Below are 26,395 nucleotides of genomic sequence, written 5' to 3'. Positions count from 1 at the left end.
AACCACTCTGCCCCCTGCTGGCAAATCTGCATTTGTGAGTGAGGAATAATTGTAAATTAGTTTGGGTATGCCCTCTGATTTTATGTCTTTGAAAACTTTTTTTTTTACTCCTGTGTGTATCTAGAGGTAAGCTATATAGAGGTTCAGGCACTTAAAATACACATTAGTGCAGAGAAGGGAATATTGGGATTACCTTTTCCAGTAGTTCATAGCACTCCTCGAGTTTCTGAGCGCGGTCTTTGAGCACAGTGCTGACACGATTGTATTCCTTCAGCCACTCCTGGTAGGCGTCTTCCTCCAGGTCCACATAAGCAAAACATAAAGTCCTCAGACCTGGACGGAGGGGAGGAAGACAAGTTAATAAACTACAGTGAGCCGGAGTAAATCTTTTTTTTTTAAGGGATAGAGTTTTTTTTCCATTGGAAAAATGAGAACCAGAAACCATTCAGAAGTCTCATGACTACCATTTAGCGTATCTAAATTCAGATTGAACACAAGTCTTCTGATGGAATAAACATCCTGATTCATTCTTCACTAAATTTGATGCCATTCAAGTATTGCCTCCGTTTTGTTGAATGACTCCCATATCTGTTCAGCTACTGATCGTATACGTTACTGCTTCAGCTTGAAGATGGAATTCTGTCTTTTTGAGTTGAGAAGAGGTGCAACATTTTTATTGTGTTTAATACACTTTAATTCAAAAACACCAAACAGCACGCACATCTGAATACTGGAGAAAAAAAAACGGATCTAAAGACAGGAAGGCTAAGTCAACACAGCAGCTGCTTCAATTAACATTTAATGGGAATTATCACTAAATGTAATGTTTCCGTCCCTCTGCCTTCATTATAGAGGGCATAGTACACTTTTATTGCCATCAATTCTTTTATTTAGGCGTTTACGTATATGCCTCTTGGTACATAAAGAGTGTTAGAATAATGAGCCATCTATGGTTGCTTTCCCGTTCTCTCTTTGCCTCCTTACCTTCAGTAGCAAATTGTTCCAGATGAGCAATAGTTAATTCTTTATACTGGGATGACTCCATCAGCCGTTCAAAAATGACATTATCCTGCCAAAAAGAAGTAAAACCAAAAATTCAGGACTAAATGAGAAACACTAATGACATTTGAGGAAGTGGATAACACCTTTAATGAGATAAACATACCGCTCCTTTGCAGTACAGGCGGAGCTTCCCACAGGGGGTTCTCACCACCACAGACATGCGTTTACGGTTACTGCAGAGGAAGCAGTGGGCTCAGTTTTAAACGCACTTGTCTTAAATTACAGAGTTATATGCTGGCTGAGAAGACATTTATGGGAGTGTTACCTGGAAAACTCCAGCACGTTCAGTAGCTCATAGCTCATCTCTTTCCCCCTCTGAAATAAGCAACAAAACCTCAGAGAAGAACTTTCCAGAAAGTAACTCAAAAGTAGGAAAACGAAGCACACCGATGCACACTCACAGCTTCGATTATGACCGAGTCCGGCGTTCTCGCGGTGAAGACAAAGCCGAGTCCTTTTGCACCTTTGACCAGCGCTCCTTCGTCTGGTGAGGAGGCCTGGTAGATGATCTGGTTCTCCTCTCTCTCTGGGACCACCGTGTGGCACACTGCCATCATTGTTAGGAACTCGCAGATCTGCTGTGATGTAGACTGAACACACAAACATATATACAGTGGTGATTTTTATCCTCTCGTCTCTGTGGGCAGAGATAAAAAAAAAAAAGAAAAGAAAAGAAAAGAAATAATAATTAATAATGAAACTCACATGGTTCTCTATGTTTTGGATGAGTGTAGGGTCGTCGAACTCTGTCGAGTTATTGCTGTTGGCCGGCAGATTACTGTGAGACAAGAAAAGGTCATTTATCAAATGAATTATTTTGGTTATTAAGCACAAAAAAAAGCATTTGAACAATATTAACTTTGTTGTTCTGGCCAAAGCAAACATACTGGATTCATTTCTCCGAACATGCAGATTCTAATATAGAGAAGAAAAGACAGAAAGAATGGTGAAAGGGGTCAGAGGAGGTCACTAACCTAAAGTCCTCCATTGAACGGTCACAGTCAAGCTCAGGGAAGTGGCTGCAGTGACAAATGAGGACGTATCGGGGAAAAAGGGATCAGTCGATGAGTTGATTAGTTTATTTGATCAAGTGTGCAAAAGATAAATCAACTGATTAATAACAGATCATTCTTCGCGACAAGTTAGTACGAGACGAGTGGTCTGAAAGTTTGATGAAAGGAAACTCGGTGCAGAGGTCAATTTAGTTCTAAAGATGAATCAATTTCAGAGATTCAAGAAGAGCTGAGAGGCAGAAATCCATGAAGAGACAAAAAAAAGGGATGACTGACCCGTATGTGATTCCTGCAATCGTACACTTCTTAAAGTGCATGACGTTACAGGTCAGAGTTCCCGTCTTGTCGGAGAAGAGGTACTTCACCTGCAAAATACAAATGAAAAGGACAAAACAGCAAACGTTGACATCGATTGTCCAACAGCTGTTAATAATAACGAGGGAGAGGAACCGACCTGGCCCAGTTCCTCGTTAAGATTAGACGTTCGAGCCATGGCCGGCGTGTCGGTCTCTGCGTAATACATCTCCATGTCCTAAAGGGCAAGAAACAACACGAGCAAATGTGAGCAGGGATATTTGACTGCTTCATTTTTCTAGTTGTCAGGCGTATTTGTAAAAACACACATACCCAGTTGATGAAGAGCGCCTGTGTGAACTTGACCACCTCCAGAGTGACCAGCAGGCTGATGGGGATCAGGTTGTTGTACAGGATGATGAACGTCAGCAGGTTGTACGCAAAGTTAGTCGAGATGTCGCCTGCACACAAAAACACACGACGGTCACATTTTTATAGGATCCTTCATTCTGGAATCCATCTTTTTTTTTTCTTTTTTTAAAAAATTGATTGTAAAAGCGGTTCGTGTTCTCACCGGCCCGGGACAGGTACCAGCAGGCGTCTTCAGTGTGTTCTCTGTTCCAGATGGCGGCGCCCACAGAGCTGACCAGGGCCATGACCAGCAGGATGCCAAACAAGACTAGGATCTGCATGTTGGTCACCCGCTCCACGTTCGAGCGCTTCAGGGGCGCCTTGGTGGAGTTCTGGGATGTGGACAGACCCATTAACGCAACAAAGGGGGAAAACACAAAAAGCAGTCACGTACAAGACGATGCATGAACATACAGTTTCATTCATTTCCAATGGGTGCTTTTCTGCACCCTTTAGACACTTTGTTCTGCACTCATCTAAAATGTCAAACTCGATTATAAATAGAGAGTAAAGCTCTCATTAAAATGTGTTTCTTAAATCATTTTCTGGCAGGACAATGTGTCAGCAGTGCAACCACGGGGAAGGAGCTTGGATGTATTCCCGGTTATACATTTGTTGAACAGCTCGTTAAAACCTCCAAACTACTCCAACAAGAATAATAAAAAAATACTTAAATCAGACAAGTCGGTGTGATTACCTGCATCAGTTTAGAGTCGTGGCCAGTGTAGACAACAATTCCTGCAACCCACTGCGTGTTCCTGAGCTGGGCGCCGCGCAGCAACACCTGGTCCGGACCCAAGGGAACAGGACTGAAGAAAACGAGAGAGAGGTGGTAAGCAACGAAAGATGACTTGTTGCTTTAGTGCAAACGCCTTGGTACTGATTTACAAGTGATCTATTCAGAAACGACAACACGCGTTTTTTGTCTCACTTCTGGTTCTCCAGTCGCAGTGTGCCAGTAAAGTCATACAGGTGTCTGTTTGGACCCTCACACTCCAAACGGCCAGACAGAGCCATCAACTCCTCCAAAGTCTGAGCCCCGGCTGTGAGCGGGAGACCCTGGGGAAGAAAAAAAAAAAAAGAAAGACAGCTCGGGTCAAGGACAGTTTATGACAGGTAGAGAATGACAAAGTAAGTAAAACAAGAACTAAAGGAAACATGATCCAGCCAGCGTGTATGCAGCGCTGAGGATGTGATACAGAGTCCTGACAGCTGACGCTAACATTTCGTTCACGCTTTCATTTGCATCCAAACACTAAGAAGTATAACACGCTATCAAAATGAAGTTTGAACTCTCTGCCGAGTCGTCACTTTAAAACCTCCACAGCTCTGCAGGCACAGAAGGAGCCGAGCTTCAGACATATCTACGAACTGAGAAATGTGGACAGATGAGCGTCTGTATCACACCTGTCTGATCTTCAGGTTGGTTTCTCCGTCCAGGTTGGAGGTCTCGGTGTAACACATGGCCTGAGGCTCACTGTGGAGGACAAACAGTTTAATAATTCATCCTTCAGTCGACGACCCTGAGATAGATTCACAGTCAAGGCAACCAGATAATGGCTAATAATTTAACTTCCTGTCATTTGTCATAGTTTGTTTTTTATTTCACAAACACACACATCAATAAACTGACAGAGCATTGGACTGACTGAGAATAAGAATCATTAGCTTAAAAAATACACAATAAATAGTTACAGCAAACGTCTATCAAAAGGCAATACCGTACATTTAGGCCCACACACACACTGACAGACAGACACACACACACACACACACACACACACACACACAGATTCTGACCTGGAGGACACAATCACCATGTCAGCTGGAAGGTGTTGGCCATTGGTCACCTTTACTATGTCTCCTACTGCCACCTTGTGGTCAGGAAGCAGCAGTGCAAAGTGAGGGGGAAGAAAGGGGTATTAAGACCAAGGATGAGAGGTAATTGGAGGGGTGGGGGTTGGGGGGTGACAGAGAGGAAATGAGCTGTTAGAAGAAAAAGAGTTGAGATCAAGTGACAGCGAGCAGAGCGGTGCAGAGCCTAACTCTTCTTATTACGCTGCAACAGAGGCATGGAGAGAAGAGCAACGAGTTCAATGTTGAGCTCAGCGTGAGGGGGCGTGATGACCTGACGAAACTCCAGCTTTATGAAGATCTATTTATAAGAACGTGTGCCGAATGCCTTCGACACACGGTACATTTAACGAAACATTGGAAGATTGTAGCCAAAAACATCCTCTGGGTTAACAGATTACAGAGGAAGAACTATGTGCTCACATTAAAAAAGAAGAGAGAGATTTGGGATGGCATGTGGAGTTGATTTTATCAGGACAGACGAACAAGAGTGAACACATCAGGCGCGCTTAAAAAACGACTGAATCTGATATTTTAGACTCTCTGAAATGTGGAGCCACGGAAGGGGAGACAATCTTGACTCCATCCGATATCTTCAACTGTGGTCTGTAGACGGTTTAGTGTTTACTGAAGCCTCAATGCAACTCTCTTGTGGGACCCTCCTCAGAGGGGGAATCTGGCTTTCTACCAAAGTGCTACTTCACTGATCTCCCAGCATGTTAATTAATCACACGGGGAAAAGTCTCTTATTTAGTCAAATGACGCAATGAAGGCAGAAACAAAGAGTTTTACCATCGAGCAAAGCAGCATTCAAGGCAAACGACTCGCCAGCACCTCTCTTTAACTTGATAAGTGAGTTATCAGAGCAGCTCTGGACAAACTCCTTCACCTGTTCTGACCCTCGTAAATGAGCGGGGTTAAATTCCGGGTCAACGCACAGTTGTAACCCCACATCACACGGACTCGAGTTTGAGTTGAATGGACCTGCTGGGCAAAGAATGTACACAGCTGGACTCAGAGTTAATGAGTACGTTCAAGGAGACCACCCGATGATAACACGCACAAAACTCTCGGCCTGCGAGTGAAATGACTGAGCCGATGTGAGAACACAGGAGGGAATCCTCTTGTCGCCCTACTGGTGCACATAACGAAGCTGCTTTATAGTCTTTTCTTCTTTCCGGTAGGTTCTACCTGCGATGACACGCAGCACTGATAGAATCAACAGCAATGTCAGACTTTTCACGGCGTTCACCATCTTCTTGGACGGTGGATTCTCCCTGCATTAAGTCTGCCGTGTATGAATAAGAAACTTCAGAAGATTTCAGGGGGTAAGCTGTCTGAAATGTTCCAGAAATATTTCACGTGAAAACAGTGGGTACAAAATGCTTATTACTGCTCAGGTCAACTGGGCTGACATTAGAGATGGATGGAAGAACGATCGAGTGTCTCAGCAGAGAAAACCTAATTATTTAACTAACAAGGTTGGCCTATGTGACGTATAAAATCAACAAACACATTTACTTGTAATCCAGCCCATAAACATCAATACTGATGGGAAGAGTATCTTTCTGAGAGATCCTGACAATGTTCAGACTTCGGACAGCTGAATACAAGAAGTCGCTGAAACCGAAAGGTGAAAAAGGAAAGAAACTGGATGTGATGTAAAAACACTGAAGGACAATAAACGGGCTGCATGCCAGACTGCAAAACACACAACTTCTCATGATCCTGTCCCACTTTATATTTATTGTAACATGCCTTTTTTTTTTTTTTTGCTTTGGCAGTAATGATAATAAAGTGACCTCATATCAACATTATTGATTTGGTTTTGTTTGCTAATTCACTGAAGAAGAAATGTATCCTTTCACCTCGCGCTTCTACGTTCCTTAAAACAGTCTTAGGTTACTGCATTCAGGCCATTAATGGCTTTTTAAGTGAGTTGTAAAACTGAACATGGTGAAGGGAGAGGCTAAACACTGGGCCGAGGAGTGAGATGAAGTCTGTGATACCTGTTTCCAGATGATCGTCTGCCAGGCTCCGTTCTGCAGCACTGAGAGACAAGGACAACACAGCCATCAGTCAGCCTATAGACAGCGCTCATACAGTATTCATAGCCTCTAACTTTTGTCTGGGGTCGGCACTATAGTGAGTGACAGACAACAGCCATTCAGTCCGCCGTGAAAGAAAAACAAAGCCCACGCAAACAGACGTGAGCACACTCATGGAAAAGAGCACACGCGCCGGATGATGACTAACGAGCGCACACACGCAGACGATACCTGTTGTCTTCTTCTTGTTTACGGTGTTGTCTGCTTTGTGTCTTTTCTGAAAAAAAAAAAAAAAAAAGACAACACACAATAATTTTCGATATGCCCAAAAGCTCTCTCTGACACGAGATCACGTGTTGATGTGGTACTTACGTAGTCCTCTATGATCTCTTTGATCCCTGCCACGGTGAGGATGAAGATGAGCGGGACCAGCGTGGTGTAGCGACCGGTCGGTGATACATCAGGGATTTGCTGCCGAGAGTCAAAGAGGGGCAGCGCTCAGAAATCACTGGTGGCCTTAAAGACTCGCAGTGGACCATCGGAGTGATGGCAGAGATCAACATTTGTTTAAACTGCATGAAGACTTCACCCAGGATGGGAGGAGGAAGTTCAAGTGGTTCACGAGGCGCACGCAGAGCTAGTTGTCTCTGATGATCGCATTAAAGTTTAGGACCGTTTAAAGAGGCAGAAATGACAAATAAAAACAACATGCTGTATTTATTTGAGTAGTATTTCATTAAATCATTCTGGTACCTATGACGTATTCCATTTATAAAATATTCCTGATGAGCTTTTATTCTCTTCCTCGTAGCTTTATTAAAAACAACTTTTAACTTTCGACATCCAGAAAACTACCGTGCTCTATAGCGTATGGGAGTCTCTGAAGTAGGGATGCACCGTTGTCTCGGTTACACATCGGTATCGGCCAATAGCACTGACTTCGGCCTATTCTGCACATAATATATATGTTGCGTCTCATCAGTTTCATGCGGTCAATGTGTCTGATTCTGTGGGCCAGAAGCTGTTGGACAAAAGAAGGCTACGGGTGCCACGACGAACATGTGTTCTTTGTTTTCATAGTATAAAAAAAAAAAAATGAGAGTGAGGAAGTTTTACATGCAGTTTTTAAGATGCCAACGACAAGAGAGAGAGGGGGAAAACTAGCAACAAGTGAAAATGTTAAATCTGACAGCAGTAAGAATTAGGAAGAAGTGATGAAAACAAATGTTATCATCAGGATAGCCTGTTGGCTTTGTTGTTATCACCGCGACAGCCTGATTTTCACAACCAGTGCATCTCTGCTTTGAGGCTGAATTTTCAGTCAGGATTACTCATCCACAGCCCGTGTTGGCCACAGAATAAATATAAAATATATAAAAAAAAACGCGCTCAACAAACAAACCCGCCCTTTTTCACCGTGTGTGTGTGTGTGTGTGTGTGCATGTGTGTGTGTGTGTGTATGTGTGTGGGGTTTACCTGCATGAGTGCGATGAAGAGGAAGAAGGCGTTTGCAGCTCGCCTGATCTGCTCATACAGGAAGCGAGGCAGAAAGGTGAGGACCCCATACTTGGTGGTGCTGCAAAAGAGGGCAAGGAGAGAGAGAGGGGCAACTTTGAAGCTCGTTTACATGACGACGGTGGAGAGCGAGCCAGTTAATGCATTAGCAAAAGCAGGAGGTCGTGCATAAATTGTGTGCTAATGATTTTTTTATTTTTCACCTGACACACTCCAGCAGCATTACCTTAAAGGCTCAATAGCTACAGACTCTTTATTGCAGCTCAATACTGCAGCACTTACAAATCTATCAGGAACACTCAGAGAGGGCAAACAGAGTCATTATGACTTTCACACATCACACCTATAAGCAGACAAATGACTTAAATCCAACAATCTAAATTTAGGCCCAGAACACCAGAAAACAGGTCCGAGAAACCTTGGCAGGCCCAACCTGTCAGTCAATCAACCCTACTAATCAGACAACTGTATTGATTAGTCTTTTTCACGCTAGGAGGTACCGTAAGAGCTTTTACAGGAGCTAAAAATAAAAGAGTCGACCTTCAGGTCAGGCCCTGACTTCTTTTTTTTTTTTTCTTCTTTTTTTTTTGCCTGCTCGGCCCTGAGTGAAATGTGAGTGCTTTTGCGATGGCTTTTGTTTAATGGATAGTGCTTTTTTTTTTTTTTTTTTTTTTTTGAGTGCATCAGGTAAGTGCAACACCCTGCTCGATCTCAGTGCAACATCTCCTCTGAGATACACATCAATTATTCCCCCCCCCCCCCTTCTGTCCCACTCTCTGAGACACAAAAGTGAACACCCTGAAGGGACTGTACACTGAAAACAGAGTAGCAACAGCTGTTTGTCGGTGTCACACAGGCGCACACACACATTTAACATCCTGATTCTGATCCACTCCATTCATCCGGGTAACTGACACTCCACCTATGATCCGGAGCCTTCTGAATCTCACAGACGGGTGAGACAAGAGTCAATGAGCACAATAAAGAAAAAACACACACTAGCACACCAGCAAGAAAGAAAAAAAAAAAAAGAGGCAAAAACATCTGGCTGCGTTATTTTTCATACTATGGATGTCCAACGAACTTGCTGGAGATACTAACAGCTGTTAGCTGCAGGGGAGGTAGTCTCCTGCTGCTCTGTGCCTGTTTCATTTAAAACATCAGCGTCAGTAAGAAGTCTTCTGTCCACAAAGAAGAAGACGGCAGATGGATTAGTTGGAATCAAGACAATAGTACAATACGTTTACGAGGCATAACAGAGTAGGGTGCTTTGTTACATACGAGCACTAATGCTCAGGTTGTGCAAACACAACAGCGTGCACTGAAATATGGAAGAGGAATGGAGAGGAGGCGAGAGTGCTGATGAAAGCTGCAGGGCTTTAATCTCAGGAAACAAATCAATAAGGTTATTGAACCTTTAAAAAATAAACTTAAAAAGTTACAGGGACACCAAAAGGGCATGCCTCTGGAGCCAAAGTGCTCCTGACTGTCCAATCAGCAGGCAGCAGGAGTAACAACAGAAAAAAACCCCACCACGATTCGCTAGCCAATCAAGTGAGACGGAAGAGAAGCAGCCCTGCCTTAATCTAATTTGCGGAGCTGAAACAGACTGTTTAAGAGTGAAATTAAATCTCTTGATAATGACGGCACTGAACGACAAATCGACAAACCTCCAGCTCACAGCAACATGAGCCTTGATGCAGCCTGCGGCGCCAGACACAGTTTGTACCCCGAAATACTTAAAGAATCAAAGTGACTAACACTCTGGAGCTGCTGTCTTATCACAAGTATCAACATGACAAGCGTCAGGTCTTTGTGGTAATGACAGCTGGGATCACGTTGATGAGAGAGACTCCTCGACAACAGTGCGTGACGTGAAGTCCTGCTCATGACCCTGACTATCACATGTAAGCACATTACAGCAGGCGTTTGGAGAAAGCTCACAGTTGCCGGCAGAAAAGTTACGCTACCCCAAAAACGTGAACTCGCACACAGATGTTCACTGTTGTGAAAAGTAGCGATACTCATTGTGAGTGTGGTCTGAGAAAGTCACGCGTCGAGCCTTGAAGCGACGGCGAGAGAAATCTCTCCGTACGACTTTCGCTCTCAGTGAAATCCGCTCGACGCTGACCCCGCCAGGCTCCTCCAACACAAACACAGAATACACCTTTGACCAGATCAACACAGCTGAGGCACTTTCTGGGATTTATGCAAACAAACGTATGTGTAGTTACTTCACTTTTATTACCATCTTTAAATATTCAGGGGTGCATTGATTACGTGTTGAGGTGTGAAACCGAGCACTTTACCGCTCACGTTCTCATGTGGACTTCAGGCTGAGACATACGTCAGCATTGAGAAAAAAACATAACTTAATAGGTGAGTTATTGAAGAGAGAATATAACTGTTGTCACTTTCAAAGAAAACAGTTTCGTTTTTAGATTGAAAGCCAAACACGGGAAAAGTTGAAGCAAGAAATAAAAAAAAAATTCAGTAGTCCAAAGTTCACTTGTCACTCATGGTATGCCAGGGGGAAAAAAGCCTACAGGCAGTATCGTCCTTCAACCCAACGCCGGGTGTGTAAAGTCTCTTTGAGCAAATATCCACAAACCAAGGTTTGCAAGATACCAAATCCCTACAAAGCGTCAGGAAAAGAAACCTAACTGAAAACATGCTCAGGATGAGCTTAACAACTTCAGAGTATTGCTGATTCTTCCACTCAGATCATATTAGACAAAAGTATAACAAGAAGAAAGGTGTGTGTAGTTTGATTCAAACTTTCTGGACCCAATTAAATTATCAAATAAGTTTTGATCAACATTCTTCCTTTCTTTTCTTGCATGTTCATCGAGTAGGCAATATTTGTCAGGGGGGGGGGGAAATATATAAAGTAAAGTGTCTAAGGTATCACCTACCTGACGTGGTTGTCACAGAACTTGGTAATCTGTGTCCGGTTGAGCAGCACCGTCCGCGCAGTGGCGTCTACGGGATCCGCCTGGGAAGTGGTCCCGGACATCTCATCATCTGCCTTGCGGTAACCGGTGGACGAGCAAGCAGGTCCTGCACCGTTGGATTGATGGGAGAGAGGCGAGGCTGAGTGATCGTGAGTGAGAGACAGTGAGACGGAGGTAGAGTGAAAGAGAGAGAGAGAGAGAGAGAGCAGAGAGAGAGAGAGAGAGAGAGAGAGAGAGAGAGAGAGAGAGAGGGGAAAAGACAGGAAAAGACAGAGACATAGACGGGAGTGTGGTTTACAGTTCAAAAGCGAAGGCGACTCATTAGTACTGGAGGCTACTGTGTGCTGATGCCGGTAGGGTCGATTCAATGACGTTTCTCGTTATAAACAGCCCCCCTTCATGCAGGTATATACCGTCAATGCACACGCGCGCGAGTTTCGCGACGCCCACGGGACCCCCCGCGTGTAATAATGGATGTGCTGAGTGATGCACAATGGCGAACAAACACACAGGGGGTTCGTCTGTTTTATCAGCACGAACAACTTTCCACATGTAACACAGAGCAGATCCGGCTGTCATTAAGCTGCAGGAACAAATTAGACCAAAAAAAAAAAGTGACAAAAGAGGATGCAACACGCTTTTTTTTCTGCAGACTCTCTGCCTTCCCCGCCTTCTTGGCTTTGTCATCTCCAACCATTTTAAAGCGTTGTGATCTCCGCTCATTCACGCCCGCATAAGTACCAGGGAAGCGGGACTTTTTAATATCCTCGAGCGCAGCGTCTAACTGGATTATATGGATGGTTCTGCAAGGGCACTGTGGGAAGGTGGAGAGCAACGCGAACAGGTCTGGAGCGCACAGTTTAACTCTGCTGGTACAGTATAATAAGGGCAAACCTAGACGAGGGCAGATGCAGCAGCACGCTACTGCCTCCTCCTCTCCTCTCCTTCGGCCTTGTTGCAGAGGAAGCACCCGGTCCTGGTAAAAGATACTGGCCCGCCAAGCACCACTGCCGTGTCATCTGGCCACCTGCCGCTTCGGAAGCTTTTTTTTTTTTTTTTTTTTAACGTGCTCGATTCGGACAATGTCTCCCGTCCAGCTTGCTGCAGAGCGGCTCGCACTGCTGCCAGTCCAGAGAACAAGAGTAAGCCATATGGAGCTCCTTCAATGCTGCGGAGAGGCGCAACGCCGGGGCTCCGCTTTTAAAGGGCCAGACGCCTCATATCGCCTTAAAGGTTGTTGTCAGACACACGGATGGGTCAAATGACAACCCTGAGGTAAAAAAAAAAAAAACATTCATCAGGAGGTCACTGTATATTCCTGACAACTCCACTGTGATGCCAGACGGTTGACCAACACAAAGGTTTCTTCTCGTCACTTTTTTCCTAGTTTCCACTGGTCCAAACTGTTTCTATCCTTTGAACCATCGTACAACACAAATGTGTCCTGCAAGCTACCTCAACACTCTGCATTCTCTTAAAATGATGCTCACCAGTTGGGCAATAATAGTTACAAGAACTTCTAAATGGTTCAGTAAGTTTATTTTAATTATTGTTTGAATGGGAATAGTTGTATCATTTCATGGGATCTGCAAAGTGTGTGTGCGTGCGTGCGTGTGTGACAGGGAAAACAACAACAGACTAATTGCATTAATAATTTAGAAAAGAATAAGCACTGCTGGGCGTTAGCAGGTTGAATTTCCTCTGTCCTAAATGTCTTTCTCTAAAGCTCCGTCCTCTCCTGCACTATATTCAATTCTCTTAAGTCATCAATAACCAAACTTATAGGTTTATACATTTATATTCCACTCAAAGCAGTTGTTCTAAAGTTGGCCAGGAAATTGTAAAACGACCCAGGCATAAGCCAGTCAAGGCTTATCTCCCAACTATTATCACATCAGACTCCCACTTTTTTTCCATTGAAAGAGACAATAAAAGGCGTTTGTTTACAGGAAACAGCAACGATAATTACATTATATTCTGAGTGCAACTCAGGGTTGTTTGAAGGAGAGGCATTGCTTTGGTTTTAGCATGTTGTTGTTGTTGTTGTTGTTGTGGTATAGATCATTGCTGTTCTATTTTTACAAAGAAACTCTCATTGAGATTTTGAGAGTAGAGTGAAGCACGAGAGTGTCTGCACAAGACAGAGAGCAAGGGTCAAAGTCTATCCAGGCTAAAGGATAATAAGCAGCATATCTCTGATCTCTGTATCTGTGACCAGGCTAATAGTACTCTACGTCAAACCCACAACTCAGCAGTACAAACGACACCAGGGTCAATCAAGATAATGGGAGATTGTCAGGAACTGATTACGGATGATACAAGGCTAAAGGTAGTTGAGATCAAAGCACAGTATTAATACTGTCAGCTTGAACACTTTCTGTAAAAGTAGCTGTTTCCTTCTGATTCTGTTCTATAACTTGTTCATATGCTCACGCCCTCTCGTCTAGCTTTTAACCTTTCCGGCCTGTACATTTCCAAGCAGCTCAATAGTGACTCTTCTCAGCAGCCCACTTTCAGCTCTGATTCATTTCTGATGAGATCAATGCCTCAGTTACTCATCTATGATGGAGTCGAGGCGCAGTCACCTCAGTAACTCATTACTGATGCATCCCTGATGAGTCAGCAACAAACCCCAGCAGAGCACAGCCAGGTCAATTACATGTGAAGCACCCTGGCTAGCCGGACAGATACCATGGGTCTGAAAATCTGCAACCAGAAAAAGGTAAGGCAAATGGATCTGTCCTCAGCAAACACCCTGATTGGATACTTTGCAAGCACCGGCTACAGAATCAGTTGGTGAGACACATACACACTACCTTGAAAACATATGACACATTAAATAACCACACTAGTGTTGATTATGTAGAATCATCTCTCTCTCTCTTTAATACCTAATATTTCAGGCTCAATAATCCAAACTCACAGGGTAGAAAAAGTGATCTTTTCGAGTGAGCACAACAGCTACAAAGCAGTCAGAAAAATGAAGCTCCTTCATAACTCGCTACTTGATGAAGATGTCACTCGTCGCAGCTGAGCTTCAACAAATCTCAATATGGAGTCTTAACTTTGTTTTTGGGATGGAGTCCAAGCTGTCCTGGCCGGGAGCCAACGTATCCCTGCTAAAAAAAGTAGGCTAGGCTTGTGAATAATGGATAGAACCAGGCTGCATAATTAATCCACATTTTCCAGTATGGCAGAGCATACTTCACCAGACACTTTGCCTCGATGCTGCCTTCACTCCAGAAACCACTCGCATGTCGGCCTCTATTGCGGTACTTCCCTTGGCGGCCATATAAATTAGTGCAACTGTAAACATTGCGTTTTGGATAGTTCAGATGCATCAGCTGCAGAGGCTTACAGGCTTTATTCAAAATCAAGTACAATTAAATCTTCCAAACACAAAGCCCAGAGATGAAATGAGCCAATAGCTACTAATAACAACAGCAGATCCTGTGGGACAGTTACTATTATCCACAGCTGTTGAAGTCATCCCGCCCCTACAAACCACACTAAAGACATTTACTCTGGCTGTTTCAACGTTCTCGTTATCTTCACACTGAAAAGTTTCAGATGTAATTGCACCTGAGCAGCTGAACCAGACACATAGCACATATATTTCCTCCTCCTCGCCTTCCTCGAGGAAACATAGCTCTGAATGTATTGAGTCGTAACCTGTAAACTGCAAATTCTGGATGTTAGTTCTTGTCCTAAAACATTCAAGCCAAAGTACTTTTTTTATTCTAATAACTTTGAGGGGAAATAAGAGAACATCTTCTCCCATAAACCACTGTCAATCCAACAATCCTGTAGATATTAGCATTACCGACGGAGTGTCTTCTGCTTGGTTGGCCCCCGCGTCCCATGGCTGTCCTGTCTCCTAGGTGACCTGCAGGCCCTATACGACGGTCCACGTAGACCTAGTCTCATGTGTTCCAAATTGGCCCATGTGCCACTGTAACAGAGTAGGAAGTAAGGCAAGAAAGCCTCTTACAAGCCAAGTGAGCGAGCACGATAATCCCAATCTGTGTCTGCTCTGCAACTGGACCTGCTCCTAATCCATAACCGGGTAATCCTACAGGTGAGACTGCAACAGGCACACAAACACACATAACTCATGTATGTATAAACACAGATACACACATACACAAAGACATTGAAAATGTGTTATGGAGGTTCTCTCTCTCTCTCTCTCTCTCTCTCACACACACACACACACATATAAAGATGAATATAGTGTACACTGTTGGATGAAAAAGAGTCCCCAGCATGCATCTGCTCCCAGTCACCATACTCACACGGCCGCCATTTTCCTAATGACATACTCAGTAGGAAAGCACAAATTAATTTATGTGTTTCTGCTGGTTTCCAGGTTGCAGCTTTTAGAAATGTAGAAAAAGTTTTTTCACTGCTTCCAGATTGATCAATCAGCAACACCAATTGATTTTGGTCATCTGAAGGGAAAACAGGCCAGTTTGATGTTTAAGCTCCTGTGAGGAACTTTATGTAGACTGTGGCTTCCCTTGTGGACAAAGTGCTACGACTTGAGAAGTAAGTAGCATTTTTGAACAAAAACGTGTAATCGTTCTGTTGTAACAGCCAAGTGTACCATTAATCTGGAAGTTATAGGCTGTTTTGGTAGCATACCGATAATATGCTCCATCTTACAACATCATACGACTGTTCAACTGCTTACAGGTCTCTTTTAATTGGCACATGTCTTTTCTTACTTGCACAGGTTATGTACATGTCTTTATGAGTCTATTTTTAATTCCACAGGCTTAATTTGTAATTTTTTTATTCTTAGTCATATAGGGAGCCATATGACTTGTGTCTTGCATGTCTTGTATACTGCTACTAGATGCCTTGAATTTCCTGGATCAATAAAGACATTAGTCAGTTTTATAATAAGGTAAAGGTTTACACAGGAGCTTTAAAACAGGTTGATTGCTTGATAGGTGATAGATGCTTGATAAATGACTATTCAATAGTGTTACACCACAAAATAGGAACACTCCAAGGTAAAATGACTGTAAGCTACCATAGTGTTAGTTTTTCAATTTTTCCATTCGGTAGTCTATGCTAACAATTTAGTGGGTACAGTTGGTACTCCTAACAAGGGAGTAGGCCTTTTCATTGTCTTGTGGCTAGCTGTAGCCTCAGCTGTGGTTGAATTTTACTATTTGCAGTAACTTGCTGGAAGCTACTGAGTGAAAATATTTGGATTTTGTCCGTTAAGTAGAAACATGGCCCAGCGTACAAATAATGGCGTGCCAGTTACACCATGTTTATACTATTTGCAACATGGAACACAGTAATGTGACGTATTACCTTTTATTTTATTTTTTTTTAATCACATTTCCCGATATGTTTACCAATCTTCCCATGCTGAGTGTGAGGTTAGAGAAAATGGAATGTGAATATGCTCAATGTCCCCCCCCACACACACACACACACACCTTTCAATCCAGCTAACCGTCACTGACGTGTCATACATGCATATGCAGCAGTGACCATGTGCATGCTTATTCAGGCATGCCATGTCCTTTCATGCATGTGTTGTGTTTCAAGGCATGCAAATGTATTCACATAGAAGAAACTTGTCCCTGGTGCATATTGATCTGCTTTCATCAGCATGTTCTTACCCAGTGTTCATCCTGCCATCTACAAGCACATGCAGTGAGAGGTGTTAATTCGTGTACAGCATTCACGACTCCAGGCCCCAAGGAGCTACAGGTGATTCTATTCAGGCTCCAAGAAAGAATATCAGGTCTTAACCTTTTCAGACAAGAACCAGAGGCACTCTCTTGTAACAAACTTGACATTGTAGCTCTTGAGGGCCGGGGGTTGGGAGACTCCTGCTCCTGTTGCACATGGCGGCATGCACACCTTGGGACTCCGGACACAGATGGGGGCGTCATCCAGTCTAATTTGAGCAAACTCACTTTTGTCAAACCTGTCTGTGAGGCAGGAACGCATGGTAGCCCCTGTGCCCTGGCCTGGGTCCTGCAGTTCAGAAGCCTCCTGTCTAATGGTGGTCAACACTAACTGCTCTGTGGGCGCCAGAGGGGCCGTGGCAGGAGAAAACAACACACACACAAGACAACAAGTCAATAAACACATACGGCACACAACACATCTATGTGTCAATAATGGAACTCTAAATGTGTTTTCATGTGTCTGTAACTGAAAGCATCATCGGAGAGATGGAAGTCATGCCTACAAACGAAAGATTCAGACCTGAGGAGTTGCAAACAGAAACCGACCTTGTAGTTTAGCCAGGAGCGCCCCCCAGTGTTCCTCTTATGTAAATACCTCATTGCTGAAACGTATTAGTCCTCTTGCTATCTCCATAGCGGCATCTTCAGTAGCTCGGCAGCCATGACAACCAGTCATTATCTTCTCAGAACAGATATCGTAGACAGTTCAGCTGCATAAATCTCATGAGGCAGAAACACCGACACTAAGACAAGATGTGCCCTGGTATTCAGAAGTGAATACAGAGGGATGTATACGACTTCTCAGTGTCTTCTTCAGCTACATTGGCTTTTTTTTAATTGTCGAATAAAACAAACATATTTTTTTCTGCAATTGCTTGTCTGTGCACTCCTGTGTACACGGGTGCAATTACAAACATCACAAAGCACTCCGATGATCCTAAGAGTTTGCACATCATGTCAACTGTGTAAATGAAAACAAACGTGTGAATGTGTGAGAGTGCTGGAGTGAATGTGACAGACTGTCCACCGCAGACGTCATCAGCATGGATGTGGCAGCTCACTAATTGGAGCAAAGAATCAAGAGGTCAAGACTCCAAGAGATTACAGTAAAGGCGACATGGAGAATACCGACTGAAACACACTGAGTGACACTCATACTGCAGTTCTGCTCCATCCTGATCTTTAAATATGACAACAGCAAACACGCTGATTATCACTTTCATATCCTATGAAGAGTACAATTATATATATATATATAGATATAGATATATATATAGATATATATATACATATATGCCACTAAAGTAACTAAGAGTGTCACAAGAAGAGAGCTAGTTAAGCACAGAAATAAAAGGTTGGCACATATTATACTATAATATGGTACTTGTATTTCAGTATACAAGCAATTACATTTAGCTCAACTTTTTGAAACTGGTGAAAAATGCTTCAGGTCTTTAGGTAAAAAAGTGCTGGTCCAGAGTCAAAGAATCTAGTGAGTAATATTTTTAACAAAAAATAAATACATATTTGGGATACTAGTCTGTAGTGGAGACATGTCCCAGTTGGCACTCAATAGTGCTCAGTTTGCCCTGCTTTCTATTTCTGGAAGCTGCATGATGGTCGCAGGCCCAAACATAATACAGACAGACGACTCAGCAAAGCATGTGGTCACTCCTGAAAGCAACTGGATGAGCCAAACACACGCTCCTCACTTCCAGAGACAATCCAGTCCAGAGTCAGTGTGAATGCAACACCATGATGTACTATCCACCATCCTCTATCCAAACTCCCAGTCTGAGGAGAACACACGTTAGGGATCTAACAGTCTGTAGACGGTCACGTGGGCTTTAAGTCGGTCAGGTAATAGGCTGTTCTGTTCTTGGACTGATCTATATGGGCTTGGGTCGGACCTCTAGAATGAAAATAACTTGAATCACCTATAGATGTAGGATTTCAACTCAAGCTTTCCGACCCTGTTCAACATCAAATTGGTGCAAGAGCTTCACATAGACCACAAGAAGGGTTAAAAAAAAAAAAAACAATGTTATATAATCATGTTGATGCCGAGGGAAACAAACAGCACATGTTCCAGATAAGGTCATACAACACTATCACATCCGTCCCATTATGAATCAATATGTTGTGACTCGTGATGACATTTAAAATGCAGGGGACGTGCTGAGCTACCTTTAAAGGCACCTGACCTGCACTCAGCTTGTCCTTGCATCCCAAAAAAACGCTACCAAAATAAACTGAAGCTGGAGGATACGTAAATCGAAAGCAAGTCACCCCACGTGCATGCGGCAATGGTAACACGGATCCCCGTTAGTTAATATGCCAAGCACATATTAAATACGCACTGTCATACCGAGGCCGTGACATCCTCCAGAAGTAGCCTGCAGGCCTCTTATCAACGCCAACTCACGACTTTAATGACAGGTCACTGAAGGGTCCCACGATGGAGTGAATGTTTCATCTTCGTTGTGTTTTAAACTCTTACCTCCCTCGCTGTGTATCCTCTTGGCTCTCCGGTTGAAGTACATCTTGCTGGTGATGAAGGCGCGTCGGAGAGGCTGGCTGGAGGAGGCCGACGCGGTGGCATGCTCACCGGCTCACCGGCAGACAGAGCAGGAAGACGCTGCTCCAAGTGGACACCGGGGCGGCCGAAGCTGCTGCTGCTGCTGCTGCCGGGGAGTCATGTTTTTTTTCTCGGCAAGATCGCGGAGGTAATGTTGGGAATACAGCTTCGTCAACACAAAGCGGAAAACGAATGCGCCGCTTCCGGTTACTTCTTTCAAAATAAAGTAGGCTACGTTAGAATAAATGGATTTTTTTTTTTAGCCTTATGATTGAACTAGTGGAACAGTTCCAAAAATAACACATGAATGTTTTACACCTGCACATAATTGGTAACCCGAGTGTAAACATAGTAGAGAAGGGTAATAAATAAATATTTACTTTATTGATCCCTGAAGGGAAATTACAGGTTTACACCGATTTTTTTTTTTTTTTTTTTTACAGAGTGAGCTGAATGGATGGGGCGGTGTTATGTGTCTTGCCCAAGGACACATCGGACAATATTGCTCCCAGGAGCTGGCGGATCGAACCCTCGACCTTCTGCTTGAGAGACGACTCTAACCACTGATCCACAGCTGCCCTCAATAATTTCACTAAAGGGTTTCACACGTGTATCTGCACCTATATTATCATTTAAATGTTTTACAGCATATGCCTCAGCATTAGTTAGCCCATGTTATTATGATAGCTACCACGTCCCTTGAACTCCTCTCACACAGCAAATATGCAAAATATCATTTCTAGTGCCAATATGGCAGCTTCAAATCCATAAACACCAGATGTCCAGGCATAACAAAGCTGCATTTTTATTCCATTGTTAAGGAGCAGAGAAGAAAACCAACGTCTTCACTTTATTACATAGTAACATATTTATCTCAACGGTTTCATTTACTCTCATCACATTGTAACATGGTACATATTCATATTTCAAAAGTTGATTTCCATCTCATTAAATATGAACAGAATAAATACTCACCTCTGAACTGAGTGGCCGCAGCCCTCTTATGGTCTCAGAGGTGGACATCAGCTAAACATGAGCTTTCTGAAAACCAGATTTTAGGACACTAGGCCTTTTCTTTAGCTCCCTCACAAACTCACATGCACACACAATTAACCCAAAAAATAACACTTACCCGACTCTCACACATCCTGACGCATGTGACTGCATTTGTATTAGTGACATGTTTTCTGCAGAAATGTTGTAGCTCCTTTTTACTGTTGTTGATGCACAAAGTGACCTTGTCAGCAATTCACTGTGTTTGAGTTAATCCACCTATTCTACACTAAAAACGCCAATACATGTGCATGTTACGTAAAAAAAACCCCAAAAGAGCATACATGAATATAATATAACTAACACTGCCTTGTTCAGAACTGGTCTGAAATAGACTGCAATCATTGCACTTACAGACTGAATAAGAAAGAAATGTTTAGTAAGATTCTTCTTCAAAGAAAATAGCTGCAGCAGATGCTTAAACGTCAGGATTTTTAAGCAAATATCACATTAAGGATTTCAGGGTTAGCTGGAAACTGCATAAAAGCTCAATAAAAATGGAACCCCAAGTTCCAGGTATCTGCTTGGCTAACTTTAACAATTATCACTTGGTGACACAGATCCCAGGGTGTCTGGTTAGTATGGATCAGAAAAAAGCAAAAGGAACCAAGAGGAAACATTGATTTAGGGTAAACAAAGCTTTTTTTTTTAAGTGGAGATGACAATCAAGCATTACAATGTAAACAACAATAAACAAACGATACTGTCCTCTCTCTCTCTGTATTGCACAGCTCATACTAAACTACAACTCTGAATTCCTGATTATACAATGCCTTCAGCATTTCGTTTGAATTGTGCAGCTCATATGGGAAATGATCTAAAGTGGCTGGTGTAAGTTGATGACTTTCGTGGATAATTCTGTATTGCAATAAAAAATAAGACAAGTGTATGATGAGGGCTTGATAATCAATAAACATACAGAATAAAAGTCTCTTCAAAATAAAAAGGTAGCTCATGCCATGAAATCAAACATTTCTTTACCAACTTTAAAGGTACACTTTAAAATGAAGTCGAAGCTTTAAAATGGTGAAAAAAAAAATGAAAGAAAATGGAACCTTTCCGGCTTCATCTCCAAACAAATTGCATTTGAGGAGCGTCTTCCTTACAAACCCTTAGTTACAAGCAGTGGTGATTTATTTACAGCTCAGGCCTAATAAATCAAGTCTAAATGGGATATTTGTAGTCCAGCTGTGACAAATAGCTGTCACATTTATGGACATCCAAGCGTTAACGAAAGACGAGCCAACAGTGGCTACTGGAGCTCCTTAAGCATTAATGCCATTCATTGTCAAGGGCCTCTGAAGCTTTGTGACGGAGACCAGTGAAAGAGAATTCAGGAAGAAATTTGCTGAAAACGAGGAGTCTAAAAAAATAAAGTTTGGTTAATTCTCTGCATTTATATTTTCTTTTTTTTTTTCCCCTCACTTTTGGTTCAACCATCTTCAACTTCAATACTATGGATACCTTACAAAGAAATTAAACCATGAAAGCGCTATGTACATGCAAATCCCACTTGGGTCTGCTCATTTCAGCCAGCCAGGTACATGATAGTTGTATTTGTTTTTCCGAGTAAATAGCTCAGTCATGATGCACAGCCAGTATGGGCTGTCTACAGATAGGGCAAGTGTTGTTTTCAGAGAGCCAGCGGTCGATGCAGTGGATGTGAAACTCATGAGAGCACGGCAGGCGGCGCAACTTGTTGCCTTGGGCATACTCATTGATACAGACGCTGCATGCGCGGCCCATCTCCCCCTCCAGGCTGGCCTGACCATATGTGCGAGTGGATAGATTGTCAATCTGCTCTTTGGTCAGGCCTCTAGGGTGTTCGTCATCCTCCTCATCATTAAGCAAGAAAAAGTGTGCCAGCCGCAGGATGGGCAGAGTACCATTTTCTACCAGGTTGTTGGTATCTCTGCTGGTGGTCCGACCCTCGGTGTTGCTCACGACCCCTCCTCCAAGCCTGGCCTGCTCGCTCTGGTCCTCCTCACTTGCAACCAGCCCCACCCTGTCCTGAACTACCCCGCCAGTGCCAACCTGGGTAGCTGGGCTCTCATTTGTATGTAGACGACTGGCCGGGTTGGTGTTACTATTTATTCCACTCGCGTCTGCATGGGTCGGTGAAACCGTTTCAGAATCAGCTTCTGTCTCCATTAGGGAGCTCAGCTCACCAAATCCTGTCATTATCTGGCGCAAGATGGAGCGCAGGGCAGTTGAGTTGGGCTCCCCCAGGCCTGTCTCACTGATGCGCCTTAGTGGAATACGTATAGTGCTCACGTAGGTGCGGATCCCGGCTCGTTCAGAGCGGGAGATTGTGCGTCTGAATCCACCGCTGTCGCTTTCAAATGTGACAGTATTTTCTGCGACACGAGCACGAGAACGCGTTCTGCTGGCAATGCTGTCCCGATCGCGGTTTTCACCTGGTCGAATCCTTCTCACCTGCAGGTCCAACATAATGGTTGGGTGCCGGCGCACCCCTGAACTTCCTGCTCCTACTACATGCGATTCACTCTCGCGGTCTCCCGTCTCTACAGCTGGCTCTGTTAGAGCTGCAGGTTCTGCCACAGTCTCCCCTGTTTCTATGGAAACAGAGCTTGTGCCGCTGCTTGGCTCAACAGTGTTAATGCCAGAGCCGCTGATACCACTGCTTGATGGTGGAGCAGTGCTGGCAAGGGGTGTTCTATGTAATGGGGAACGGCTCCGCCTTGACAACCGGGATGAAACCCCGCCCCCTGCTGTAGCCCTGCGTGCACGTCCACGTGATCGAGTCCTACTGCCACGTGATTCGTGGCCCACTGCTGGGGCCTGAGACCCAGACTGGGTTGACACACGGGGACAGTCTATAGAGGCAGACATTTCTTCATTACCTTGTGCTACTTGGGCGTTCTGAGCTTGATGTTGAAAAGCCGTAATTTGATCAAGAGGAAGGTCTGGAACAGTGAGAGGTGGTGCTAAAGAGTGCAAAGTGCCAACCCTCCTCTGAGCAGCAGTAGAAGCGGCCGCTGGCTCAGGAAGTGCAGGGGGGTTCATCGAGAGCGTGGTAGTGCTGCTGCGTGTGCGCCGTGTCTGCATCCTCCTACTGAGGGCTGGACGTGGGGTGGGGTAGGGAGCTGGTCTTGGCGTGGTCGAAGGACGAGGGGTGGAAAAAGAAGAAGATGTGCGTATTGAGGGTGAAGTCGTGTTAGGGCCAGGCACCGGCAGCTCTGAAGGATCAGCAGTTTCATTATGCTCGCCTGGCTCCGGCTGATCGTGGTTGATGTTAATTTCAAGGCTAAAGCGGAACTCTCCACTGTTAGGGTTGGTCCGGCTGACGGCGCGCCACGTCTGGTTGCCACTTTGCCCGCTGCGAGTAGCGTTACCAGTGCGTCTGAAAGTGTTCAGCCACTCTAGTAATGAATCACCATTTGAAGCCTCTGCTCCGGGCTCTGTGCCCCCTATGAAAAAAAAATAAAAATGTGTGGAAGTAAACCAAGACGCACTCCACAAATCGGTTCTCATGTACAGATAATCACCAACAAAACGGTGACCATTAAAGCCAACATCTTTGCATTTTAGTTACATGCTAAACCAGAGCGAGTAGGCAAAGGCACTTTATATAAACCTTTAACAAAGCTGATCCAAAACTAAATGAGAAGACTTAATATACGACATCGGATGACAAAACTATCAATAGTTTATAAGCTATATTGATAGCTTGACTCCTTGAATAACTGACTCCCAAATCGGACGCATAGATGGTTTTCTTAGAATCGAAAATGTAGTGTTTTGTAAATTGTCTCTCTTTGTGTCTCTGTCTGTAAATGTATGTTTTTGCAGCTGCATGTTGGCCAGGTCTTCCTTAGAAAAAAGTTTCTGAATCGCAAATGGGACCAACCTGGTTAAATAAATCCATAAAAAACCTAAGACCTTAGCAAGGCTGTTTTAAAAAATGTTTTTGTTGCAAAGATGAGAAAGGCTCTAAGGCCCCCCCTCGCTCTTACCTGCCCCTCGTCTTGCTGCAGCTCCTCTTTCCTCTCTCTCAGCGCTGCCGCCCTGCTGTTCTCCAGAATCTGCTGTCTGGGAGCGCTGCTCAGAGCGGGGTTGAGATGACATGCGTTCCTTTGCACCATCAAGACGCTGCCTGAGCTCCTCAGCAGTCACCTCCCCTTTAAAACATACAGCACTGTTAGTGGTTTAAAGAAAGAAAAAAAACTATCCCACCTCTGAGACAAAATAAAATACACATGAAGAGAAATCACACAGGTAATCATCCCATCTACTGGGCATTGTTAATATTCTCACCAGGGGTGCCGAGCAGGTTGCTGTCTCTCATCAAGCGATACTCCTCTTCACTCAGTTCATTAATAAAGTTATAGTAGGCCTCCTCCCGTCGAAGACGCTCTGCCTGTCTCCGTCTTTCGTCTCCCCCACCAGGAGGGTCCATCACCGTGCAAGAATGCTAGAGCACATATGAGTGAGTCAGACAGGGTAAAAACATGTTATACGAAGCTAACCAATACAAGCTTAACATTTAATACTTCCAAATGAAGGCAGCCTCTGTACCACCACAATTCATGTGGACATGCATGTCAGTCTATAAATATAATGCTCAGAACAAAACTATTTCAATACTATTGGAAAGAAATACAACCACAATTTACGTTGCTCTTGATGGTTATTTGTTTTATAAATGAAAAAAGAAGTACAAATTACAGATGTCAGATCACTATAGGTTTGCACTTACTATCCTGAAAAGCCAAGGACAACAATTAAGACAACGCCATCCATTTTCTATCGTGAGACTCAAACAGCAAGACTGAGCTATGCTAACGTTGCTGTAGTTTTTCACCCAGAATAATTCCGTATTAAGTTCACCTCACACGACATGCACATACATGCTCGAGTTATTCACTGCGAGGAATAGTTCACAGACATCCCGATGACAACGTCACACCATAATGTGACAAAATATTAGCCCAAGTTACAGGAAAAGACACGGAAGGCCATGTTGAAGACAGGCAACAAAACTGGCGTTGTCATCCTGGTTAGCAACCAATCATCGGCCTGTCCTTAATAACAGACGTGCCAAGCGTCCAATCACAGCACTGCAAAGGCGGGACACGGTGCACTCCATGTAAACGCAGGGCAAAGAAAAGGGAAAGACAAAGAATAGTGGAAGCTTTACGGCGGATAAAGATCATAAACATATTAACGCCACACCATGATTAGATGCTTAGAGGCCTCAAGACACCAAAATTAAGGTTTTAAAGTGTCAATTTGTGTGCGCAACGAATTGGTTGCTAACCGAGGACTAGCAAATTAGCACATCTAACGTTAGTGAATTGACCGTCGACACTGTTAGCTGAGGCTGAATAACTCCTCCCATAAAAACGTCACAAACGCTCCTCTGACTCGATAAAGTACACTGATCGTAACACTTAACCCTTGTTTAGTTTTTTAAAGAGATGACAGAGGAATCAGATGGACTTTACTACCTGACAAAGCAGCGGTAATATGGACGTTTCGCTCAGGTCTCTCTTCACTCTCAAACCAAGATGGGACCAATGGTGCTACAAAAGATCGTCCGCCGTAAACAACTTCGCAAGGTTACATTAGTTCCTAGGTTACACAAATTCTGCAAAACGGGCACTGAGGCTGTACATGAACAGTCCTTTTTTGACATTAAAAACAATAATAAAATCTTTTTTTTAAATGTGCAGAATAAAAGACCATGCCAACCAAAAGTAATGTTTTTTAATGCAACATTTTCCTTTGGCTCAATGTTTCCAGTGTTAAGAATGAGAAGTAAAAACAAACATCCAAAGACTATACCCGGCATTACAATTAAACTTTGCAATATATGACACATATTTCCTTTTAAGTTTTAATTTTTATGTTTTATGTTGTATTTAAACCCTGT

At 43.6% G+C, this 26,395-nt stretch overlaps 2 protein-coding genes across 11 annotated transcripts in view; both read right to left on the bottom strand.

The window, feature by feature from the left end:
- The window catches only part of atp8a2 (ATPase phospholipid transporting 8A2), a 48,637-nt gene extending 28,993 nt beyond the window's left edge, over window positions 1-19,644 (bottom strand). Inside the window, exons 1-22 of one of the 8 annotated variants that reach the window (XM_079361217.1) lie at window positions 19,369-19,644; window positions 17,094-17,201; window positions 11,113-11,290; window positions 8,159-8,258; window positions 7,055-7,153; window positions 6,914-6,959; window positions 6,644-6,684; window positions 4,581-4,654; window positions 4,188-4,257; window positions 3,712-3,839; window positions 3,478-3,589; window positions 2,944-3,112; window positions 2,703-2,830; window positions 2,530-2,607; window positions 2,352-2,440; window positions 2,037-2,081; window positions 1,768-1,840; window positions 1,464-1,652; window positions 1,328-1,377; window positions 1,166-1,235; window positions 985-1,069; window positions 194-333 (exon numbers count right to left, since the gene is read on the bottom strand). In XM_079361217.1, coding sequence (XP_079217343.1) covers window positions 194-333; window positions 985-1,069; window positions 1,166-1,235; window positions 1,328-1,377; window positions 1,464-1,652; window positions 1,768-1,840; window positions 2,037-2,081; window positions 2,352-2,440; window positions 2,530-2,607; window positions 2,703-2,830; window positions 2,944-3,112; window positions 3,478-3,589; window positions 3,712-3,839; window positions 4,188-4,257; window positions 4,581-4,654; window positions 6,644-6,684; window positions 6,914-6,959; window positions 7,055-7,153; window positions 8,159-8,258; window positions 11,113-11,290; window positions 17,094-17,201; window positions 19,369-19,411 — 2,115 coding nt within the window. In that variant the 5' untranslated portion in view covers window positions 19,412-19,644. Of the gene's footprint in view, window positions 1-193; window positions 334-984; window positions 1,070-1,165; window positions 1,236-1,327; window positions 1,378-1,463; window positions 1,653-1,767; window positions 1,841-2,036; window positions 2,082-2,351; window positions 2,441-2,529; window positions 2,608-2,702; window positions 2,831-2,943; window positions 3,113-3,477; window positions 3,590-3,711; window positions 3,840-4,187; window positions 4,258-4,580; window positions 4,655-6,643; window positions 6,685-6,913; window positions 6,960-7,054; window positions 7,154-8,158; window positions 8,259-11,112; window positions 11,291-12,045; window positions 14,683-14,974; window positions 15,971-17,093; window positions 17,202-19,368 lie in introns of those variants that run through there. The other 7 variants (XM_079361218.1, XM_079361219.1, XM_079361220.1 and 4 more) reach the window with 7 other exon arrangements.
- A 586-nt stretch (window positions 19,645-20,230) lies between these two features.
- On the bottom strand, window positions 20,231-26,091 carry rnf6 (ring finger protein (C3H2C3 type) 6). 3 transcript variants are annotated; one of them, XM_079361236.1, is made up of 4 exons: window positions 25,971-26,091; window positions 24,778-24,934; window positions 24,477-24,641; window positions 20,231-23,930 (listed from the first exon to the last, which is right to left on the bottom strand). In XM_079361236.1, the coding sequence occupies exons 2-4, from the start codon at window positions 24,917-24,919 to the stop codon at window positions 22,078-22,080; spliced, it is 2,160 nt and encodes a 719-aa protein (XP_079217362.1). In that variant the 5' UTR covers window positions 24,920-24,934; window positions 25,971-26,091; the 3' UTR covers window positions 20,231-22,077. The 3 variants fall into 3 exon arrangements, with proteins under 3 accessions (XP_079217362.1, XP_079217364.1, XP_079217363.1); XM_079361238.1 differs by lacking the exon at window positions 25,971-26,091 and adding an exon at window positions 25,371-25,955; XM_079361237.1 differs by lacking the exon at window positions 25,971-26,091 and adding an exon at window positions 25,220-25,364.
- Window positions 26,092-26,395: the final 304 nt, after the last annotated feature.

Source organism: Symphodus melops (assembly GCF_947650265.1).
Source record: "Symphodus melops genome assembly, chromosome: 14".
Classification (NCBI taxonomy): Eukaryota; Metazoa; Chordata; class Actinopteri; order Labriformes; family Labridae; genus Symphodus; species Symphodus melops.
Note: the sequence above shows the minus strand (reverse complement) of the source record. Positions and strands in the feature narration are given on the sequence as shown.